The 20,933-nt window shown below is 39.7% G+C and overlaps 2 protein-coding genes across 2 annotated transcripts; both read right to left on the bottom strand.

Annotated features, from left to right (window-relative positions):
• Positions 1–10,133: 10,133 nt before the first annotated feature.
• LOC131432563 (mitochondrial pyruvate carrier 2-like) lies at positions 10,134–11,501 on the bottom strand. Its single transcript, XM_058598908.1, has 3 exons — positions 11,225–11,501; positions 10,875–10,915; positions 10,134–10,812 (listed from the first exon to the last, which is right to left on the bottom strand). Exons 1-3 carry the CDS (start codon positions 11,307–11,309, stop codon positions 10,564–10,566), a joined length of 375 nt encoding a protein of 124 aa, XP_058454891.1. The 5' UTR covers positions 11,310–11,501; the 3' UTR covers positions 10,134–10,563.
• A 3,793-nt stretch (positions 11,502–15,294) lies between these two features.
• Positions 15,295–20,041, bottom strand: LOC131432554 (alpha-mannosidase 2). Its single transcript, XM_058598896.1, has 7 exons — positions 19,709–20,041; positions 19,524–19,636; positions 18,826–19,457; positions 17,703–18,764; positions 16,581–17,637; positions 16,106–16,519; positions 15,295–16,053 (listed from the first exon to the last, which is right to left on the bottom strand). Exons 2-7 carry the CDS (start codon positions 19,629–19,631, stop codon positions 15,907–15,909), a joined length of 3,420 nt encoding a protein of 1,139 aa, XP_058454879.1. The 5' UTR covers positions 19,632–19,636; positions 19,709–20,041; the 3' UTR covers positions 15,295–15,906.
• Between the last annotated feature and the right edge of the window lie 892 nt (positions 20,042–20,933).

Here is a 20,933-nt window from a genome sequence, read left to right as displayed (position 1 = left end):
TATGAAGGCCCCCGGTTTCGACAACACATTCAACATTGAGCTGAAGCATTTGAGTATTGGCTCATTTGTCTTCTTAGCTAAAATTTTTAACAGGTGCTGGGAGCTTGGTTACTTCCCTTCAAAGTGGAAGTTAGCTAAAGTTATCCCAGTTTTGAAACCGGGGAAACATCCTTCCCTTTCCAAGAGCTATCGGCCCATCAGCTTACTCTCTGCCCTATCCAAGCTGTTTGAAAAGTCAATACAAAGGCGAATTCTTGCTTTCGCAGATGAACAGGATATATTTCTAGAAGAACAGGGGGGGGGGGGTTCCGGAAAGGAAGATCCACCATCCACCAACTCACAAGGGTTAACAACGTCATCCAGCAAAACAAATCAGTGTCCAAAACGACTGCCATGGCAATATTGGATATTGAAAAGGCATTCGATAATGTGTGGCACGATGGTCTGGTGTTTAAACTGCATCGGTATAATTTTCCCATGTATCTTATTAAAATTATCAAAAATTATCTTGCAGATAAAGCTTTCTAGGTTTCTCTGAATAATGCACTTTCAGAAAGATTTACTATTCCTGCTGGTGTACCCCAAGGAAGTATCCTAGGTCCCATTCTATACAACATTTTTACATCAGACATCCCACCTCTTCCGGGTGGTGGTGTTCAGTCACAATTTGCTGATGATACTGCCATTCTTTACAAAGGTCGTGTCATTAATGCTCTGAAGAATAAACTACAGACAGGTCTGAACGCTCTAACTGAATATTTTACAAGCTGGAAAATTGTGATCAATGCAGCAAAAACTCAGGTCATCTTGTTTCCACATTCAAGATCTCCAAAACTTGTTCCATCAGACGAATGCCGCATTCGATTCGGTGATGAGGTCATCCAATGGTCCGACGAAGTTATCTATCTAGGACTCACCTTTGACAGACATCTGATATTCAGGTCACAAGTTGACAAAATCGTTCAAAAATGCAGCATACTCATCAGGTCTGTGTATCCGCTGATTTGTAGAACATCTAAACTGTGCCTGAAGAATCAGATGGCTGTCTATAAACAAATCATCTACCCGGCAATTGAATACGCAGTCCCTGTTTGGCGGGGCTGTGCACGAACACACAAACTTAGGCTTCAGCGCATTCAAAGTATGATCTTAAAGATGATTCTAAATCTACCCCCTTGGACAAGGACTAGTGAAGTACATGAGATGGCCTCCCTGGATATACTAGAACAAAAATTCGAACAATACTGCACGAAATTTGAAGAGAGATGTTCAATCTCTGAAATACAAATAATTCAAAATTTGTACGTATTAGATTAGGGATAGTTATAAGTAGGTAGATATTTTATTAATAATTAAAATAAATATTATGATTAAACATTAGTATGTAAAACAAGAGTAACTAAAACATCTATTATTAATAACTGTTGTAGTATTGTTTGACCCATTGCTCACTTACACATTATCACATATTTTCCCGCTAAATCAAGCTGTGCTTTTTCTCTTCAGCATTCAGTGTTAAGCGTATCCTCACCGTGTTCACATCGTTTGTTCATAATAAATATTAGTTTGAAATAAAAGTTAGAAACAAAACATGGTGTCAGAAGTAGTCGCGTGCTTCTGAGAATATTTTTCGGCGTCATTAAGTGAAATCGCGGAAAAAATTCAGTAAACTTTCTCTTCCGACGAGAAAAGGTGGCGTAGTGTCGGCAGCCATCTTGTAAAAAAAGTGAAAACTGAACTTTAAAATTTTGTGAAGTGGTTATCCTCATCAATATGGATCCAAATCAATTCCGAATGTTCTTGGAACATCAGACAAATTTAGTTACGCAACTAATGAGTGCTATAACAACGTCAGCACAAAGCAGAAATCAACCGGAGCTTCAACCAAAGCCCATAAATGTTCCTGTTCCGCAGCCTTCACCGTTAGCAGTTGAAGGTGATATGGCAGAAAATTTTGAGTTTTTCGAGAAGAGCTGGGATAATTATTCGAAAGCTATTGGCATGGATAAATGGCCCGCTACGGAGAATGCTAGAAAAGTCAACTACCTACTGTCTGTGATAGGAGAGCAAGCAAGGAAGAAGTACTTCAACTTCGAGTTGTCTCCAGCAGAGCAAATGGATCTACGAGCAGCGCTAACAGCGATAAAGGCCAAGGTGGTAGTCAAAAGAAACGTGATAGTTGACCGCCTCGATTTTTTTTTCTGCCGTGCAATTAGTTGAAGAGTCCATACACGATTTTATTTCTAGACTCAAACTGCTAGGGAAGGTAGCGATGCTTGGGGATATGGAAAAAGAATTGATCACGTACAAGATCGTAACCGCTAACAAGTGGCCGCAATTGCGAACCAAAATGCTTACTATTCCGGAAATTGATCTGGAGAAAGCCATCGATCTGTGCCGTGCCGAACAAATTGCAACTAAATGTTCTTTCGATCTTGGAGTATCGCCACCGTCAGATGTAAATAAAGTCAGCAAAAGCGCCGGATACCTGAAGAACAAATCACTTCGTTGCAAATTCTGCGGGGACATTCATGAATTTGCCAAAGGAATCTGTCCAGCATTCGGTAAACGTTGTCATCGCTGCAAAAGAAAGAACCATTTCGAAAAAGTGTGCAAGGCAACGGGAAACGCAAAAAACCGGAAGTCGAGTCGCATTAAAGAAGTAAAGGAAAACGATGAATTCGAGGAGGATTCCGAAAGTGATTCTTCATCAGAAGAAGAGGAATATGAAATTGGAAAAATCTACGATAATTCTTCTACCGGGGGAAGTGTTTTGGCAGAACTGAACTTGAAGTTCAATGATAAGTGGAGAAAAGTGATTTGCGAACTTGATACAGGGGCAAACACTAGTCTGATAGGACATGATTATCTTATCAAATTGTCAGGTCAGAAGAATCCACCATTGCTTCCATCGAAGTTACAACTGCAAAGCTTTGGTGGTAACCCCATCAAGGTACTGGGTCAAGTAAAAATACCATGTCGACGGTTGGAGAAGAGATTCCTACTGATACTTCAAGTTGTGGATGTAGATCATCGTCCATTGCTTTCCGCCAGAGCTTCTCGTGAGCTTGGTCTAGTGAAGTTTTGTAATGCATTGCGAAGCAAACTGAAAAAAGAGTTGGATAAGCTTGAACAAGAAAGAATCATTGTCAAGGAAACTAAACACACCGAGTGGGTTAGCAATATAGTTATTGTACAGCGGGGAGGACCCGGTTCCAAATTTCGTATCTGCTTGGATCCCGTTTTGCTCAATAAAGCATTAAAGCGTCCCAACCTACAGTTTATTACGTTGGACGAAGTACTACCCGAGTTAGGCAAAGCAAAAGTGTTCACCACCATAGATACGAAAAAAGGGTTCTGGCACGTTGTGTTGGATGAGGCTTCCAGTAAACTCACCACATTCTGGACACCTTTTGGACGATACCGTTGGATACGCCTTCCATTTGGTGTCGCACCTGCTCCTGAAATCTTCAAAATCAAGTTGCAAGAGGTGATTCAAGACTTAAAAGGTGTCGAATGTATTGCAGATGATTTGCTCGTTTATGGAGCCGGTGATACGTTGGAGCAAGCATTGATGGATCACAACATTTGCTTGGAGAAACTACTATGTCGTTTGGAGCTCAATAATGTCAAATTGAATATTGCGAAACTAAAGTTATGTGAACGTTCAGTGAAGTTTTATGGTCATATTCTTACCGATGAAGGTCTGAAGCCAGATGAAAACAAAATTGCGGCAATACGTGATTTCCCACGACCACTAAACCACAAAGAAGTACATAGATTTGTGGGAATGGTAACATATTTAGGCCGTTTCATCAGTAACCTCAGTGCCAGTTTGACTAATCTACGCAAATTGATTATAAAATCAGTTCCATGGCAATGGTCATCTATCGAAGAAGAAGAGTTCAATAGAGTGAAATCCATAGTTTCGAATATTAAAACACTGCGATACTATGATGTCAACGAACCATTAACTATCGAGTGTGATGCAAGTAGCATTGGACTTGGAGTTGTAGTGTACCAGAAGAATGGAATAGTCGGGTACGCGTCCAGAACACTTACAGTTACTGAAAAAAATTATGCGCAAATCGAGAAGGAGCTACTAGCGATACTATTTGCGTGCATCAGATTTGACCAATTAATAGTGGGTAAGCCGAAAGCGACAGTGAGAACTGATCATAAGCCTCTCATTAGTGTGTTTAACAAACCTCTCCTCTCAGCACCTCGTCGGTTGCAACACATGTTGCTAAATCTGCAGCGGTACAATCTTTCAATCGAGTTCGTTACCGGCAAGGAGAATGTTGTTGCTGGCGCGTTGTCACGAGCTCCACTTCGAACCTCAGATACACAAGACGAATATAAGAAGCTTGACATCTTCACTATTTTCGAGGATATCCAGGGATTAAAACTCACCAACTTCTTGAGTGTGTCTAGTTCGAAATTAAACGAAATAATGAGAGAAACTGAAAGAGACCAACATATGCAACTAATCATCAAGTACATTCAACATGGGTGGCCTAAAACCGTCGACCAGGCTCCAGACATAGCGAAGCTATACTTCAACTATCGGAATGAGCTGTCTACTCAGGACTCACTGGTTTTTCGCAACGATCGCATCGTAGTACCTCATTCTTTGCGCAGAATGTTGATTGATTGCTGTCATGCAAGCCATAACGGCATCGAAGCTACTTTGCGACTCGCTAGAGCTAACCTTTTTTGGCCAGGTATGACATCGCAGATAAAGAACGTCGTGAAAGAGTGCTCAGTTTGCGCAAAATTTTCAGCATCTCAGCAGAATCCACCAATGAAAAGCCACGAAATACCGGTGCACCCCTTTCAGCTGATATCAATGGACGTCTTTTTTGCAGAACAAAGAGGTAAAAAGAGTAAATTTTTGATCAGCGTCGATCATTACTCCGATTACTTTGAAGTGAATTTTCTAAAGGACTTAAGCCCCGAATCAGTTATCAACGCTTGCAAAGAAAACTTCTCGGGATTTGGAGTACCTCAAAGAGTAATAACTGATAATGGGACAAATTTTGTCAATAATAAGATGGTCATTTTTTCGAAAGAGTGGGACTTCGAGCACGTTACATCAGCGCCACATCATCAGCAATGCAACGGAAAAGCGGAAGCAGCAGTGAAAATAGCGAAACAACTCATGAAGAAAGCAGAAGAAAGTGGCAACGACTTTTGGTTCTCGTTGTTGCACTGGAGAAATATCCCCAATAACATTGGATCCAGTCCAGCATCTCGGTTGTTGTCTCGCTTCACAAGATGCAGTGTTCCAACAGCTGCAACTAATTTGGTACCAAAGGTAGAAGAAGATGTACCAACTAAAATAGAGGCAAATCGTAAGCGCACAAAGCTAAACTACGACAGAAAAGCACGAGCATTACCTGAGCTACAGATTGGTTCTCCTGTCTACGTCCAATTGAATCCGGAAACATCCAAAATGTGGTCAAAAGGGAGAATCACCAACCGTTTCAACGAGCGCTCGTATACAGTGAATGTAGGTGGAAATAATTATCGTCGCTCACTAGTTCACTTGAAGCCGCGTAAGGAACCTAATACGCTGCCAATCGATCAATCGTCATCCTGCTCGCAGCATCCACTTAATGCCCCGTTTACACTTCTGCTGGCTGCCAGCATGCTGGTGTCAGTGTACTGCCCTCTTAGGAAAAAAACGTTCAACGGTGGTCCTTCGTTGGTCTAATACTTTGGATCATTGGACCACAGTTGAACGTTTTTTCCTAAGAGGGCAGTACACTGACACCAGCATGCTGGCAGCCAGCAGAAGTGTAAACGGGGCATAAAGCCCAGGAAGGCACAGGTCGTGTTCCAGATATTTCACCTGGAGAAGTTCCTGCATGAAGAGAGCTGTTAAATCGTGAAGCTCATACGATACCCGATGTTTCAGACTTGAGTTGACAGCTGAAATTAGTAGACTGCCAACAATACCGAACGCTGCTACACCGTCGCCGTTGCCGAGTGGGCTAGAAGGGAATAATTCTGTTACACCGACAAAAGAAGACCGACCCAGAAGATCAACGAGAACACCAAAAAAACTTCAAGATTTTAATTTACACTTTTAGAATAAGGTTTTTATAGAAATGGGAAGATGTTGTAGTATTGTTTGACCCTTTGCTCACTTACACATTATCACATATTTTCCCGCTAAATCAAGCTGTGCTTTTTCTCTTCAGCATTCAGTGTTAAGCGTATCCTCACCGTGTTCACATCGTTTGTTCATAATAAATATTAGTTGTTTGAAATAAAAGTTAGAAACAAAACAATAACGAATCGTATGAACAAGGCCAAGATGAAAGGCCAAAGGGTCAAAACACTTGTACTGTAAAATGTTGATGTAATACACAAAAATAAGATTAATAAACAGATATTTATGCAAAAAATGCGAAAATCGATCATTTCTTCTTGTGCGTTGGATGGAAGCAGACGTCGCGGCAGAAAGACGCATTCAAACAGCGGCATCGGAGAGCGCACCTTCTGCGTGGTTAAAAACCTCAAACGCTAAGGTCGTAGTTCTCTTTTGCTTTCCGGTCGTCAAGACGAGAAGACGCATTAAACCAGTTCGTATCATTTGGCAATGCGAGCGGATGTGTCGGTTTGTACGCAAAGCTAGTTTCAATTCAAGCAAGGACGATTGCATCAGCTGCTGTAGTTTGCATTGGAGAGAAAGAAAACAAGAAACGAAAAGTGGACAACATTATATAAATCAGCCGTTCTAATGGCTCTAAATGTTATCTAAGATTACTTCTTTGCAAATCGAAGGTAGAAATCATCAGTTTAGTGAATTTACAAAATAATTTGATTTGCTTCGTGCACTTTTCGCTGTGCGAAAATTGTTCAAGAAAAATGTTCCGAACTGTACTGAATATCGTAGAGAATTCCACAATTTGGTCCTTCTAAAAGGCAGAAATGAATCCTGTACTGCATCTTGGTAGCTTCTTTCAATGAAATATGCAAATCCGAAATGACATAATCGACGTCAAAAATCGTTGAAAATTTTAGTAGTGAAAAGGGAGAAAGTTTCGCAATTCACACAATCGATCAACTATCAATTCGAATTCGAAAGTATAAAGAAATCGTGTCAGTTTTATTCGTATTCACGACATTCAGTTATGTCTCTGACATTACACACCCGTACTTTTTTTTTCTAAGTGGGATTGCTCAATATCGGTTCGGAATGAATCCCGAATCAAATCAGGAGTGGGTAAAAATTTTCATCAGAATTCCATGTGGAATTCAGTTTGAAATCCGAATCAAAGCGTGTGCACCAACCGATTCGGAAATTATTTCGCCTCCAAACCGATTGGTTCGAAAATCTGTGGGAATTGTACGAGAAATAGCGAACCCACTGAGGAAGCGGTTAGATTCGGTCGCGTGTTGAGCGCTTGTTCCCACATTATCAGATTTCATTCGTAATGAATTTTCGCCTCCAGCCGGTTGGTTTTCGAACCAACCGGAATTGATTGAGAAGATGCGGAATGAATTGTCAATTCGTTTTTCTTCTTATTTTTTCCCGATTTTATTTTTGTTTTCGTGCTGATTTTCAGTTTATTTCTAAATAAAAAAAATATAGTTCCAAAAGAACAAACTCTAGTTAAAGTTAATAATTGTAGGGCTTCGAATTTACTAACTTTTTAGTAGAAATAAATGAACTTAAATTTAGTTATTTCAACTCACATTTTGTATGTTATAATCATACTTTTTTGTTTGTTTAAAGAATAAAATGATTTCTTTCAAACTAATTCGGAAGGTAATTTATGATAGTACTTTTATTTCACTTTCAAATTCATAAAAATCATGTTTTTGATTGAAATTACCAAATTTCAAGACATGTAGCCCTTTTGTCGTAACGATCCAATCATTTACCTACTACAAGCCCTGGTCTTTAAATTAGTATTCAATGACTTGGTGCTTCATCATCAAATATTTTGTTATAAAAAAAATCTTTTGTGTAATGTAAATTTTCATAAATATCATGAAATAACAATACATACGCTTCAATTTTTGAAAATTCCTGAAAAATGAAAAAAGTAGAAAAAATTTCACTTAAAAAAACGCACACAAACTTTATCCGCGGGAGAAAAAATGCTCTAGCTTATTCGCGCGGGAAAAAATTGCTATGGTTTATAAGAAATAAAACTTGTATGGTTCAATTAAACAGTAAAGTTAGTTTTGTCATAATACAAACTTGATCATAGATAAATTGAACCAAATTTTTTCTTGATATAAACGTATATCAGGATTTAATCAACGTAGACATGGTCGATAACATCAACTAAACTTTGGGTGACATATAATAAATAGTTAGTTTATTTCATCAATAAAATCATCCGAAACAAATACTTTGTTCATTTGACTAGACCAAAATTTTGGTTCAAATCAAACAGAGAAAATTGTTGATGTTGAAGGAAAAAAATTGTTCAAAACAATAATATTCTAGCTAGAGTGCATCATAAATCAAATTTGAAAATCTGCTAACAGTTTTGTTATTTTAAACATGCTCCATTTCTCTTCGTGTAAAATAGTGTAACCCGCTTGTGAGGAATTCTGGCAACCGTCAGAAGACTGGCTGCTGTCAAAATTGTCCAGGCGAAATTGCGTCATTATCTCGCCGTACATGTCTTATATAAATTTCTTATTTAGAAATAAATCAGCACGAAAACGAGAAAAAATAAAAAGAAAACGAATTGACAATTCATTCCGCATCTTCTCACTCAATTCCGAACCAACCGGTTGTAGGCGAAATTCATTCGGAATCGGTTGTTGCACTGGAGTTGGAATTGATTCGGAATTCTACATGATTTCAACATGGAACTCTGAATGAAAATTTCTCGCCGATTCGGAATCCTTTAGCGGCCCTTACACGATCATTAAAAGTGTCATTACTAAGTAATGACACTTTTGCTCAAACGCTCGTTATCACTGCATTACTGTACATCGTTACTTTTTAGCATTACACGTTCATTATTAATGATGAGTATTTGTAACTACTCCAGCAATAGCAATAGCAATATTTTTATTTTCGTTTAGCTGAAAATAAATTTGATTTGTCATTGAAACGTTAAGGTTAATGAAATATTAACAATTTAAATCGACACTTCGTCATTTTTTCGCGTATAGTTCTAAAGATACTCAGCACTTCCTCAAAAAAAAATAAGAAGAAATAATGTTGGTAATGATGGAAAATCCGGAATTCCATCATTACTCGTGTCATTACTGAATTCGTAGACCTTTCACGATCGTTAAAAGTGTCATTACTTTTTAGTAATGACACTTTTAATGATCGTGTAAGGGCCGCTTTTTGGATCTGATAATGTGGGCTGGAGTGTAATGAAATAGCGTATTTCGCCTTACTTTTACACTAAAACATTCATAAAATGAGCGAAAACTCAATGACATTTCTCGGTTAATTTTTCAAAAGGACGTATAAGCAAGTGACAGTTTCTCTTTGTTTACTTTCTCTTCTATTAATTACCAAGCGGTTTCCACTTTATCCAGTCCTACCACTCAACTCTTCATGAAATGATACCCGAAACTTTCGACTTCCAAACAGAATAGTGATATCAAAGAAAATCTTTTTAATCACACCACAATAATCGAAAGAGTGATTAAAACGAAACTGTCACATTGAACCGCCAACCTGAGTTGTGCCACAGGTTCAGTCGTATCATGGGAAGCCAAGCGATTTGCAGTTCCATGTGCCAAGGTTCTAATCGTAGTCCTTTGTTCGTCGCGTAGGTCCTTGCCGATTATTCCGAGTCGTATTCCTTGATTGTTCGTAACTCCTTTTTTACGGACGGCTTGTTAGGCCTGCACCATTTTCCTGTCTCGCCGGAGGGCCATCGTGTCAGGCCTATTTAGTCCCTCGTTGACACAAGGACAGTAATCAGTCGCTTCTAACATGGGGAGCAGACACTCGGATAGGCTCGCTCTCTGAACAGAGGAGAAACGTTCGTGTTCATTCTAGATATAAGTATTGATCCTGTACTTCAGCACATAATCGTTTTCACACTCTGCGAAAGTTCTGATGATGGCCATCAGCCTAATTATAGTATTGCTTCACATTGAATCGGACAGTTTTAGAAAAAAAACACAGTATGAAATAGTTACATGATTAAACTCACTCATATATGTTTTATTTTCGATCAATCTGTCACAAAATACATCTCTAAACAGACAGATCAATTCTTACTGGAACCCAATAACGAAACATTACATCATACCAACCCGTATTCGTACCCCAAAAGTTTTAAATCATGTATTAAATTGTTATATTGTACTAAATCACCTTCTTCGAAGGACCAGATTTGTATCGCAAAGCTTTTTGAAAATGAGCCGCATTTACTTCGGAGGAATTTCAACAGTTTTCGTTAGAAATCTCGACAATCTACGTTGGTGAATGGCACTAGCTTTGTTTTGGAAAGTCGTTCATAATTAGTCTGTAACAAAAACAGATAACTTGCGACCGAAAACTAACGACTATCCGAAACCGGCTGGATATTTTGCCAATTACCAAACAGTACCAGCGTGCGGTTACAGATCTGGTTTTTTATCCTCAATCTGGGCTGGATGTTTTCGGGAAAAGTCCCAAGCACGGTACAGTTGGGCCAGCTGGGTGATTGCCACAAACAGGTTCACCGAAAAAAGACCGTAGTTTTTCGGAATGATCACCAGCGAATAGCGGGACCAAATCAAACCGGTGGCAGCTAACGAAGCCGCTTGCGACACGGACAGTTGGTCGGCGGGACGGCGAAGGTCACTCAATCCAGCAACGACCAGACCCTAAAATATAACATGAGAGTTACTACGATACACGAATTCAATATCGGATGGCAGCAATTTACCCATTTGAATACTGGTGCCCAGAAAAATATTGTTTTAGGTCCTAGATGAGAAATGGAATACAAAAACAAATTAATCAATTGCGTAAGTGTTGTGATGCTACAAGAACGAAAAAATACAGTTAATAAAATAGCACCATACGGTACACTTTAGATATGGGAATGATTACAGACTGATAAACACGCTTGACTGCGTTCGGCTTCATATTTGTCAATTCCGGAATTCAAACTCATAATGGAACACAAATAACAAAAAAATTAACACCATTATGTAATTCAATGTTGTATAGCGTGATCGATGAATGGTCATGGCCAATCAACTTGACCTTCAGAAGAATGAGGATCGCGCTCACCTGCAGCATGATTCCAAAGTGGACGAAGAGCGTTGGGCACAAAACGGTCCGTGGAAGTGATTATAGCATTGTACACTTTCGACATTCTCCGACCAGATACCGTGCCGAAAGAAAAAAAAAACTATTCCAACTGGCTTGAGCTAGATGAACGAAAATCTAAGGTCTAGCAATTCATTAAACAAAATACTGTCGCACTCGCAAACCTTTCCCCTGTCAACAAAATTGCGTATACGAACTTTTGCTTATTGCTGTGTACACTTCTGCGCTGTTTTGAATGTTGAATGAAAACGCTTAGAGCATCTGCACAGTGTGCCGATGTTTTAAATTTATTACACGTCAATCGAAAAATGCCAAGCAATGGGTGAGTAAATAATCGGTACAAAGAAATTGAAAATGCGTAAGTGATCCACTTTTCGAATATAAATTAACAGAAAAATCCAATTTTATTCCTGTATTATTCTAAACATTTATTGCAGGTTGTACTGGCAGGGATTGCCATTCAGATAAAAAAATAGTAGTTTGAAAGTATTTTTATGCAACCAGTAGGTCGGGTAGGAGGTAATGATTTGACTTTATCTAATAATCCTTTAACCAGAGACTAGCGGAGACATTATTTTAATTCCAATTGAACTGTCAAAGACGGTTTTAATTTGCGTGTTTTATGTGGTAACGACATTTAGCAAAGCCTTGGTATTACATTCCTTTTATGGAATTTGACCTTTTGTTTCAACAGACTTCGCAGCAGATTCCAGAGTACCTTTCCAGGGCCGGAGAAACATGTTAAACCCGGGTGGGTAGTTTTTTCATACCAGGGAGAACGACTGACTATTTTGAAGTATTCCTTTTTTCTAATGTAAATGATATTTATCCCTTAAAAGTGCAAGGCCATTTTTTGCGCCTGTCCACCTTTTGAACCTCCCCTCCCTTGAACCCTCACAACCCTTATACCCCACCCCTTTGTTTGACTCTTGCGCACGGGTCTGATACGGAACCATTTTCAATTTCTTGAAAGTTCATAATATAAATCGAAAGCTCGTGATTATAACTTGAAAATTTTGCGAATGGTAAGGCCAAAGATAAACTCCATTGATAAATTTTGGGTCAGTAATCGTGAACCAGTTGGTTCAGTAATATTAAAAACTTTATTGACCCTTCGTTAATAAGCGTCGACTAGTTCCGACAAAATGCCATGGAAACAATACAAATTAAGAAAGAAGCAAACATATGTACACAGTCAACACCTAATGATTTCTTACTTCAACTGACTTTAATGCTTCGTGGGATGAGGCAATATCAAACTAAATAAATTATAAACAATAGTTCTAAGTAGTTTTTTCTTTCTTGTTTTAGGAACCACTGGATATGGAAGTTTAAAAAAAGGCCCAAATACGAAAGGCGGAATAACGAAAGGCCGAAATACATAAGGCCGACGATGTTCTTATCTACCACATAAAGCCGAAATTTTGGAAAGCCGAAGCATCACAGGCCGAAGTATATATATTGGCGAGCGAGTGAGTTACAAGATTTTTTTCACAGAAAAGTTACATTTTTAGCGGTAATCCACTTATTGTCTATAATTAAACTACTTATTAAAGCTTGCTTCATTTAGAATTGGAACAAACTTTTGCTCATATTTGGAAGTTCTTGGCGCCCACGTGTCGGGAATTTTGTCAGCTTCGCGTATTATTTTTGACATTCCGCAAATCGACTGTACTTTGTAAACAATCAACATGGAGGCCGAAAGAAGGGAAAAAATGTGCACAGTTGTTTGGAAAATCTATTGTGGTCTGCATCTAAGCTAACTAAACAGCTGAAATTGCCCAGAAATACCGTATGGCGCGTTATCAAACGGTATAAGGAAACATTGACGACGATTCGGAAGATTTTGAAGACTTTTAAGAGGAATCCTATTCTGTCGGACCGTGATTTGGCCAGAAAATTCGGTGCTGCCCATAGTACCGTGAGGAGAACTCGACTCCGGAAAGGAATCAAGTCGTATCGAGCTAGCAAACAGCCAAATCGGACCATAAAACAGAATAGTGAGGTCAAAATTCGTGCTCGGAAACTATATGACCAGGTGCTGATAAAGTTCAACGGGTGTCTTCTGATGGACGATGAAACCTATGTCAAGGCTGACTTCGGGCAAATCCCAGGTCAAAAATTTCACTTGGCAACGACTTGGGGGGATGTTCCAGCCAAATTTAAATTTGTTTTTGCCGACAAATTTCCAAAAAAATTATGATTTAGCAGGGCATTTGCAGCTGTGGCAAAAAACGTAAGTTTTTGTTACAAATAAGACAATGACATCGGAACTATATCAAAAAGAGTGTCTCCAAAAACGAATTTTGCCGTTCATTAGATCCCACGACCATCCCGTAATATTTTGGCCAGATTTGGCAAGCATTACAGCAAAGTCGTTCAAGAATGGTATGCAAAGAAAGGGGTTCAGTTTGTTCCGAAAAACCTTAACCCGCCCAACTGCCCCCAGTTCCGCCCTACTGAGAAATACTGGGCAATCATGAAGAGGAGACTCAAGGCAAAGGGGAAGGTTGTCAAAGACATCAATCGGATGACGACCTGGTGGAATAAGATGGCTAAAGCGATGGACGAAGAAGGTGTGCGCCACCTAATGAGCCGTATGAAAAGAAAAAAAAACGAGAATTCCTTCGAAACCGTGACGAATAATTTTATCCGTATTTTTTATGAAGAAAACGCTACATTTATATAGAAAAAGATCGTGAATTTAATAATAAATAACTGAAATACAGACAATTGCCTTTGCTCCAATGCTATCTGAAGCAAGCTTTATTAATAAAAATTGATTTCTTTTATATGAGTAGAAAAGATATTTATTTAAATCTGGCATCCCTGCAGTGAAGTGCAGAGAGACCACATGTTTTCATTATTCCTATATCAACAACTGTCTTTCGTGATCAACTTTATTAGTTCTTTTTCGCTGATCTAATTTTTCACCGGTTTTTAGAGTTGTGTATTATTTTTGTGGTACAAAAATAATTGGTAAGAATTCCACCGTTTAGTATATTTGGAACATAATTTTGTTCTGACTTAAAAAACTGTTTCGTCCACTAGTGTTACAATTGTAGTAGAAACACCTAGAGAAAATGAGCAGCTCAAGCGAATTTTACGACTTTACAGACAAGGAAGGAACTCTGCATTAACAACCGTTCATTCACAGAAAGGTAAGTTAATGTTGAATATACAGGGATATCTGTTTAACTTGAATAAGAAAGTATTTGATCATTTTTATCATGTAGGTTTAAAATAATGAATGATGTTAAATTAGGTTAACGAACGCCATTATTGGGACTGCGCGACTCGTCAGCATGGCAAAAAAACCGAAAACAGTTGTAAAAGCCGTGCATTCACTATGCTGAAAAATTATATGCACGAATTGGTTCGTGATGCTGGATGTCACAATCCCGATGTGAACCCCTTAGACGACATGGAAAAACCTTTTGTAGTACTCCCACTGGATATGAAGCGAAATTGCTCAACATCGTTTATACTGTAACTTGATATTGTTTTAAACATAAACAATCATTGTCATAGTTACGACGCATCATGCGATCAGACGCTTGTTGTTTTGCTTCAAAAGACTGAAATTGTCAGTGAACCGAGCTCATCGAAGGGTCCAGTTCAAATGATTCATGAGAAATCGCAGACCACTCTATCTTGAGTTTCTCTTTGATAAGGCGTCGAAAATCCGATAAATCACGAAAGAAAAAGTAAATAAAGAGAAACTGTCGTTTGCAGTAAGTCCCTTCCGTCGTGGGACTGTCGAGTTTTTTTCTCAATGTTTACATACCGGCATAAAAAATGGGTTGACAGGTTCACAGATTAATCTGTGTTTCACAGATTTTCAATATGCTGCACAAATTCAGAAAATGACACAGATTTATGAAATCGATCACAGACTGCCAATGAGCCTCTAAAAGCTTTCAATTTGCTTTTTTTGCTCATCAAAACTTAAATTTGTTGCGATCAACCCAACAATCCAATCTGAATCGGATTTCTCAAATCTCCTATAAAACGAAAGCAACTTAGTACTGTTTATGTAATACACAACGGACTTAAGTATGGGTGTGCCATATAATACGCTTATTTGTGTGTAGATTTTTGTTTCATGTATTTACTTTCAAACAGTTGAATGTTTTTTTTGCAAACCAATTGTATTCATTGTTCAATGCCTTACTAAAATCACGCCTAGTTTGTTGGATATTCTTTGAATGGTAAAATTATGCGGTATAATTCATATTAAATATGAATTATATTCAAATTATGCGGTATAATTCATATTTAGCCGCAATCATTCTTGGTTCATATGTTCCATCAATCGTTCGTTTGATCTAAGTTGCATCCCTCCAGGTGAATTGTCAGCAGGATTGACGTATCATTCTTGCTAGATTATTTCCGCAGAAGGACGAAGGAGAAGCAGCACACGAATAAGGAAACGGTCAAGTTGGAATACGCAGAAAGCATATAATATGACCGGACATCACAAGAACTTCGTTCACTCGTCGCTAACGTAGCTATTATAATAAATTATTTCTCTTATAAAACAAGGGATAGACTGTAACCATTAAGCGTGCCGTTCAAAATTCTTTCGAACATAGCTGGATGATGTATTAAAACTAAATTGAAGCCAAGATGGTTTGGTTAGCTCATCGCTGAATAATGTAAGCTTTGATATCCATCGGGCATAGACTGATATCATCGGATGACACCAGTTCTTGTTTCCTCAGCAACGTCAGTAGTGAACTGTAGATTTGGCATCCATCGTCCAAATTCAGTAGCTTCTTGATGTTCATCTGAAAAATTTGTGTGAATTTATTGTGCATTTCAAACGGATTCTCAACATACATTTCCTTCGCCAGTGGCCTCCGAGCCGCAGTCGTCAAAATTTGTCCGATGTACGACTAATCCGACTGCCGTTTTCTTCTCTTTACCAAATACCACATGGGGTAAATTTCTTAACGCTACCAGTTCCATCCCCTTCTCCAGCGGTTCGTGATTGACTCCAAAGCGTGGTACCAGTCCGGTCCATTCATTCTCGTTGAAAATTAACTTCTCCAGCGGATGAAGCAACGATCGCAATTCGTCGTGAGCACTGGCGGTCAGAAACCCGGCCGGATATCCGGGATCCAGTTTGGTGCAAGATTCGCGATTTTCCAGCACCAATCGGAATATGTGCAGTACGGGTAGATTATCCTGTACCCCGTGACCTAGACCACGATCGTCATCCTGGGAAAGACGACGATCTTGCATGATTTCCATCTGGAAGAGAACGCCGCCATTCATTTACGTTACATTACGATTGCGTTGTCAGTGCACTTACCTCTCCCGTTTTCAACGACGCACCACCCAACGGTTGTCCACTCAGTATCGTCAGACGCAGGTTATCATCCTGAATGAACATGGCCGTTGGTACGGGATAGTAGTGAGCCTGCAGCGGAAGTTTGTTGAACCGTTTTCGTTTGATCATTTGCATTCCGTTGAGATCGGTATAGAAATGATCTGCACTGTTGATGTTCGTTGAAATACGCATAACGATCTCCGTATTTTCCTGTTCCCCAATATCAACGAGATTTCGAATTTCCACGGCGTCACCCCGTAGGATCGTCTGGTGGACTGCAAACGGTAGCCCAGTTGTAACACTGGCTTCCAATGAGCCTTTTACAATCAAAACAACCGGATCACCTAGCGGAAGTCTCGTTGCTGGTCCATCCGGATGAAACAGATAGGCACCACTTTTGCCAGACCCAAATCTCATTCCATATTTCAGGAAATCCAAATGAACCGGCACGGTATTGCTTTCGATGGATAGCGATTTAAGTAGGCCACTAGCAATGAACGAAGCTCCCGGACCGTCACCAACCTTTAGTGAAGTTTCTCTCGGTTCACTAAACTCTTCGACCTCTGGATAATTATTCAGGTTGATCGAGAACGGTGTGTGCGACAGAATGGTCACTTTGGCATAAGACACTCCAGTGCTATCGTCGACCCGATTGCGAGAGATGACAGTGTAAACTGCCAAACCTAGTGGTGGCACCGATGCACGGAATAGCAACCGAAACTTTGTCGTAGACGCCTGCGGGGTACTGATTCCATCCGGTCTGGTTGTCCAAGACCACACTGGTGCCACCTGGCAGGGGACGGTCGTACCGTCATGGGCATCCTGCACCGTAACGAACGGTTTCCCGATGTAGACTTCTACCAGTTCTTCCCGTTGATGTGGTAGCGAATTGTGCACGACCACGTGTTTGATGGGCAGCTCATCGCCTATGATGATGGTTGGTCGGAAAGTATCCGTTCCATCGACGGTGCGGGAATCATCAATGCTAAGATAGCTAAACTTAGGATCCGCTTGGTAAACGGAGGGCTTTGTTAGGAGTCTGAAAACGAAGCAAGAACCAATCAATTGCTTGATCTATATGAGAAAAATTAATTCCGAACGCACCTGTAAACGGCTTGCTGCATAACGAACTTACACTCCTCGATCGCCTTCGCCATACGATCGGCGTAATCTTTGACCACGTGATTTTTTGCCGTTCCGGCAATGCCATCATGATGTTGAAACAACGATAACTGCTGCCGCGCATATTCCAGTCTGTGTTCGAGTTCAGCTTCGCGGTCCCAGTTGTGCCACGAATGCAACATCTCCGCCGATCGAACGTAGTTCATCAGAATACGATCCTGTCGCTTGTGGAACGGCCGCGAAGTAAAATAGCCACTCCAATAATCTTCGTTTACATCAGCATAAGTGAAAAAATCACCACTCAACGATGGGAATTTTTCCACCTCAGTAGTCGAGCGAATCGAATCAAAGTAGTCCTGTAGTGTTGCAAACTTTGCTTCAACGTTCAGTGACGGTTCGTTGTTTATGAATTCGAACAGTTTCTCGTAGTTGACACGTTGCGCTTCCCACTCTTTACTGTGGGTGTAGCGAAAATCGTCACCCAGTGGAATCAGAACACTGCGCGTTTTGTACAGTACCGCTTTCTTTCGCCATTGATCCACAATCAGCCGCGCTTTTTCGGCCACATTGTCATCTGTGATCTGCTGCGGCGGAACGTGCCACGGACAGGACAATCCGAAATGAGGTAAACGTTTGAAATCAAACTGACAGCAGATTTTCGGATCGGGACCGCAGGTATGTGGAATGTCATACGAGTAGAAGGGCATCATATGCGTCAGCAGATCCGTTTCACCACGAGTGTCCCACAGCTGGCGCCATCGAAATTCAAGTTGCTGCCTTTGTGCAAGGTTCTTCTTTATAATGTAGTGCGTCCGTTGAATCAGCAGATTGTCGAAACCAGAGTTCTTCAGAATGTACGGCATTGCTGCTGAGTGACCGAACGGATCAATAGCCCAAGAAGATGATGGCGTTACGTTCAGACGAGTTTTCAGCCAACTTTGACCCTCGGTCAACTGTAGTAACATAGAGTACCAGTGTGAGTTTGCCTCATCGGGCATCACCCAGCCTCCGGTTACAAAGTCAAGTTGGTGCCTTTTAATCAATCTACAAAAAAAAATAACAATAGGTTAATTTACCATTTCATAGCTAACCCACAGCTACTTACTTCTTCACAATGTCCTTTTGTTGCGGTACCAAATTATCAAACCATTTGGCAAAATAGCATATCTCCGCCCAGATAAACTTCATTTCCAGGTTCTCTTCCAGATGCCGCAGCATATTAGCAAAAATACTTTTCGTCTGTCGCTCGTAGTACTCGTCGAATGTTTGAACCCATCCCGGATCGTTGTGCGAATGGGGTACCACAAATACCTTCAGTTTGTGGTGTTGATTCCAGTGTTTCTCGTCATACGTTACCCTCCAGCCTTGCTTCCACGGACCACCGTCGATGTTATCGAAGGGAACCTTTTCGTACACCTCCAGCATCTGAATATCCGGCTGCGGAACAATGTCCGTTCGCAGTGCACAATTTCCACCGGTGTCTCGGTTAGCACTGATCACCGAATCTTTGATCATTTCCCGGTTGCCCAAATGTGGAGCCGCTACTGCCGGGACTTTGTCCAGTCGGGATTCATCCATGTAATCGTCCGCTTCATTTCCATTTCGCCCCTGCTGACCACCCCCGTTCGATCGAATGGTATCGAACTGTTGTTTCAAGGCACCGAACTCTCGCCGGTGTTTGTTCAAACCCGTTTCCAGTTGGTTAATTTTATCCTCCAGCACAAGAAAATCATTGTTCTAAACAAAAAAAAATACATGAATTACATTTCCGCTCTACTCCTGGAACCAATGCTTTACCCGTACCGGTTTTGCAATCGGAATTGAGTGATTCAAAAGAACATAAAGCAACAAAAATATGAACAGCGCAATTCCGGAAAGAATGAACAAAAATTTCCTTCGAATGCGAATCATTCTTGCTATCAATTGATGGAAGAGAGAAGAAAAAAAATCAGAACAGCCAGAAATCTTCTGGATTTGAAAATAAATACGCAAATATTTAAACGCCTGTATTTGCTGTTGTTCGTTTTTTTCTTCTTTTCACCGAGTTCACAGTATCGTCGTCACCGGATAACAAGAAAAAAAACCGCAGAGGTTCTTCAGTAATCTTGCTTTATCACTTTTTTGAACAAGTTCATTTTGGTACCAATCTCGTGGCAAATCAGAAACAGCAGTAAAGATAAACAATATCGCGCTCAATTCATCTCAGATGTTTCGATTTATAGTTGGATTTTCAAGGTAAAATATAAAAAAAATCGAAATTGTTATGACGGCCGTGAATTGCTTGTTTTGCTTTCAAAAGCCCTATACGCGTATAAGCCATTTATGTAAATTGTCAAAATGTCAATAATCTGGAAAAGCAGAGTCGAACCTAGGCCAACAGCTTCTAATATTTCTTCAATGAAAGTTTTCTGAAATATTTCCAAAGCTCCCGCTGTGTAGAAACTCTACCAAGGTGGCTAGATTTCGCCTGCAGTCAAATGAGTATAGCCGGAATTGTACCCGTCTTCTTGGACATACCATGAAAACTTACTTCACCTTAATTTCTTCTAATATGTTCATGTTCCAGCTTGTTCACAATAACAAATCAGTTAGTAGATTTTTAAATCTAATTCATGTTGATTACATGCTAGAATATGGTTGTTTCAAACCATTTTCTCCCTTCAACATCAACAATGATCTCTGTTTGATGTGAATCAAAATTTTGGTCTTGACAAACGAAAAAAAATTGCTCCAGCTGGTTTTATCGTTGAATTAAATTACCTATTTTTTAAATATGAACAAGAATAGAGTTGATTTTATTGGCAATATCTATGTTGATTGAATTCTTCTTCTTTTGGAGCTTTTCAACAATCCAAGCGTAAGTATTGATAAATAATAATATTAGAAACTGCATAACATTCCATAACACGTTTTTTCATGCAGGTTATCTCTGTCGACCGGATACCGAATCATTGAATACCAGAAAACCTGTTTTAATCCACCTAGCGGTGCAATGATACCTTTATCATATTAATCATATCATCATGTATAATACTGTGGTATTCTTCAATATAATTTTCATAGATTCTTGGAAGAATAACAGGAATCGCTTTGTTTGGCTGTCTACTGATAATGACTACCGATTGGAGTAGTTTTGATGTTGATTTAGAAAATTGTTTATGTTTGTTTCGCCCTTTTAAATAATGATATAAAACACACTTTACCCTATAAATC

This window comes from Malaya genurostris, chromosome 1 (genome assembly GCF_030247185.1).
Source record: "Malaya genurostris strain Urasoe2022 chromosome 1, Malgen_1.1, whole genome shotgun sequence".
In the NCBI taxonomy this organism is placed as follows: Eukaryota; Metazoa; Arthropoda; class Insecta; order Diptera; family Culicidae; genus Malaya; species Malaya genurostris.
Note: the sequence above shows the minus strand (reverse complement) of the source record. Positions and strands in the feature narration are given on the sequence as shown.

What these genes read in the sequence shown, in the direction of transcription:
- LOC131432554 (XM_058598896.1), bottom strand. Translation starts at nt 19,631, where the DNA reads ATGATTCGCATTCGAAGGAAATTTTTGTTCATTCTTTCCGGAATTGCG. An exon ending in CGTCGTTGAAAACGGGAGAG is followed by an intron (nt 16,520 to 16,580) that starts GTAAGTGCACTG and finishes GTTCTCTTCCAG; the next exon opens with ATGGAAATCATGCAAGATCG. An exon ending in AGGCCACTGGCGAAGGAAAT is followed by an intron (nt 16,054 to 16,105) that starts GTATGTTGAGAA and finishes CAAATTTTTCAG; the next exon opens with ATGAACATCAAGAAGCTACT.
- LOC131432563 (XM_058598908.1), bottom strand. Translation starts at nt 11,309, where the DNA reads ATGTCGAAAGTGTACAATGCTATAATCACTTCCACGGACCGTTTTGTG. An exon ending in ACTTTGGAATCATGCTGCAG is followed by an intron (nt 10,916 to 11,224) that starts GTGAGCGCGATC and finishes TTTCTCATCTAG; the next exon opens with GACCTAAAACAATATTTTTC. An exon ending in GGGCACCAGTATTCAAATGG is followed by an intron (nt 10,813 to 10,874) that starts GTAAATTGCTGC and finishes GTTATATTTTAG; the next exon opens with GGTCTGGTCGTTGCTGGATT.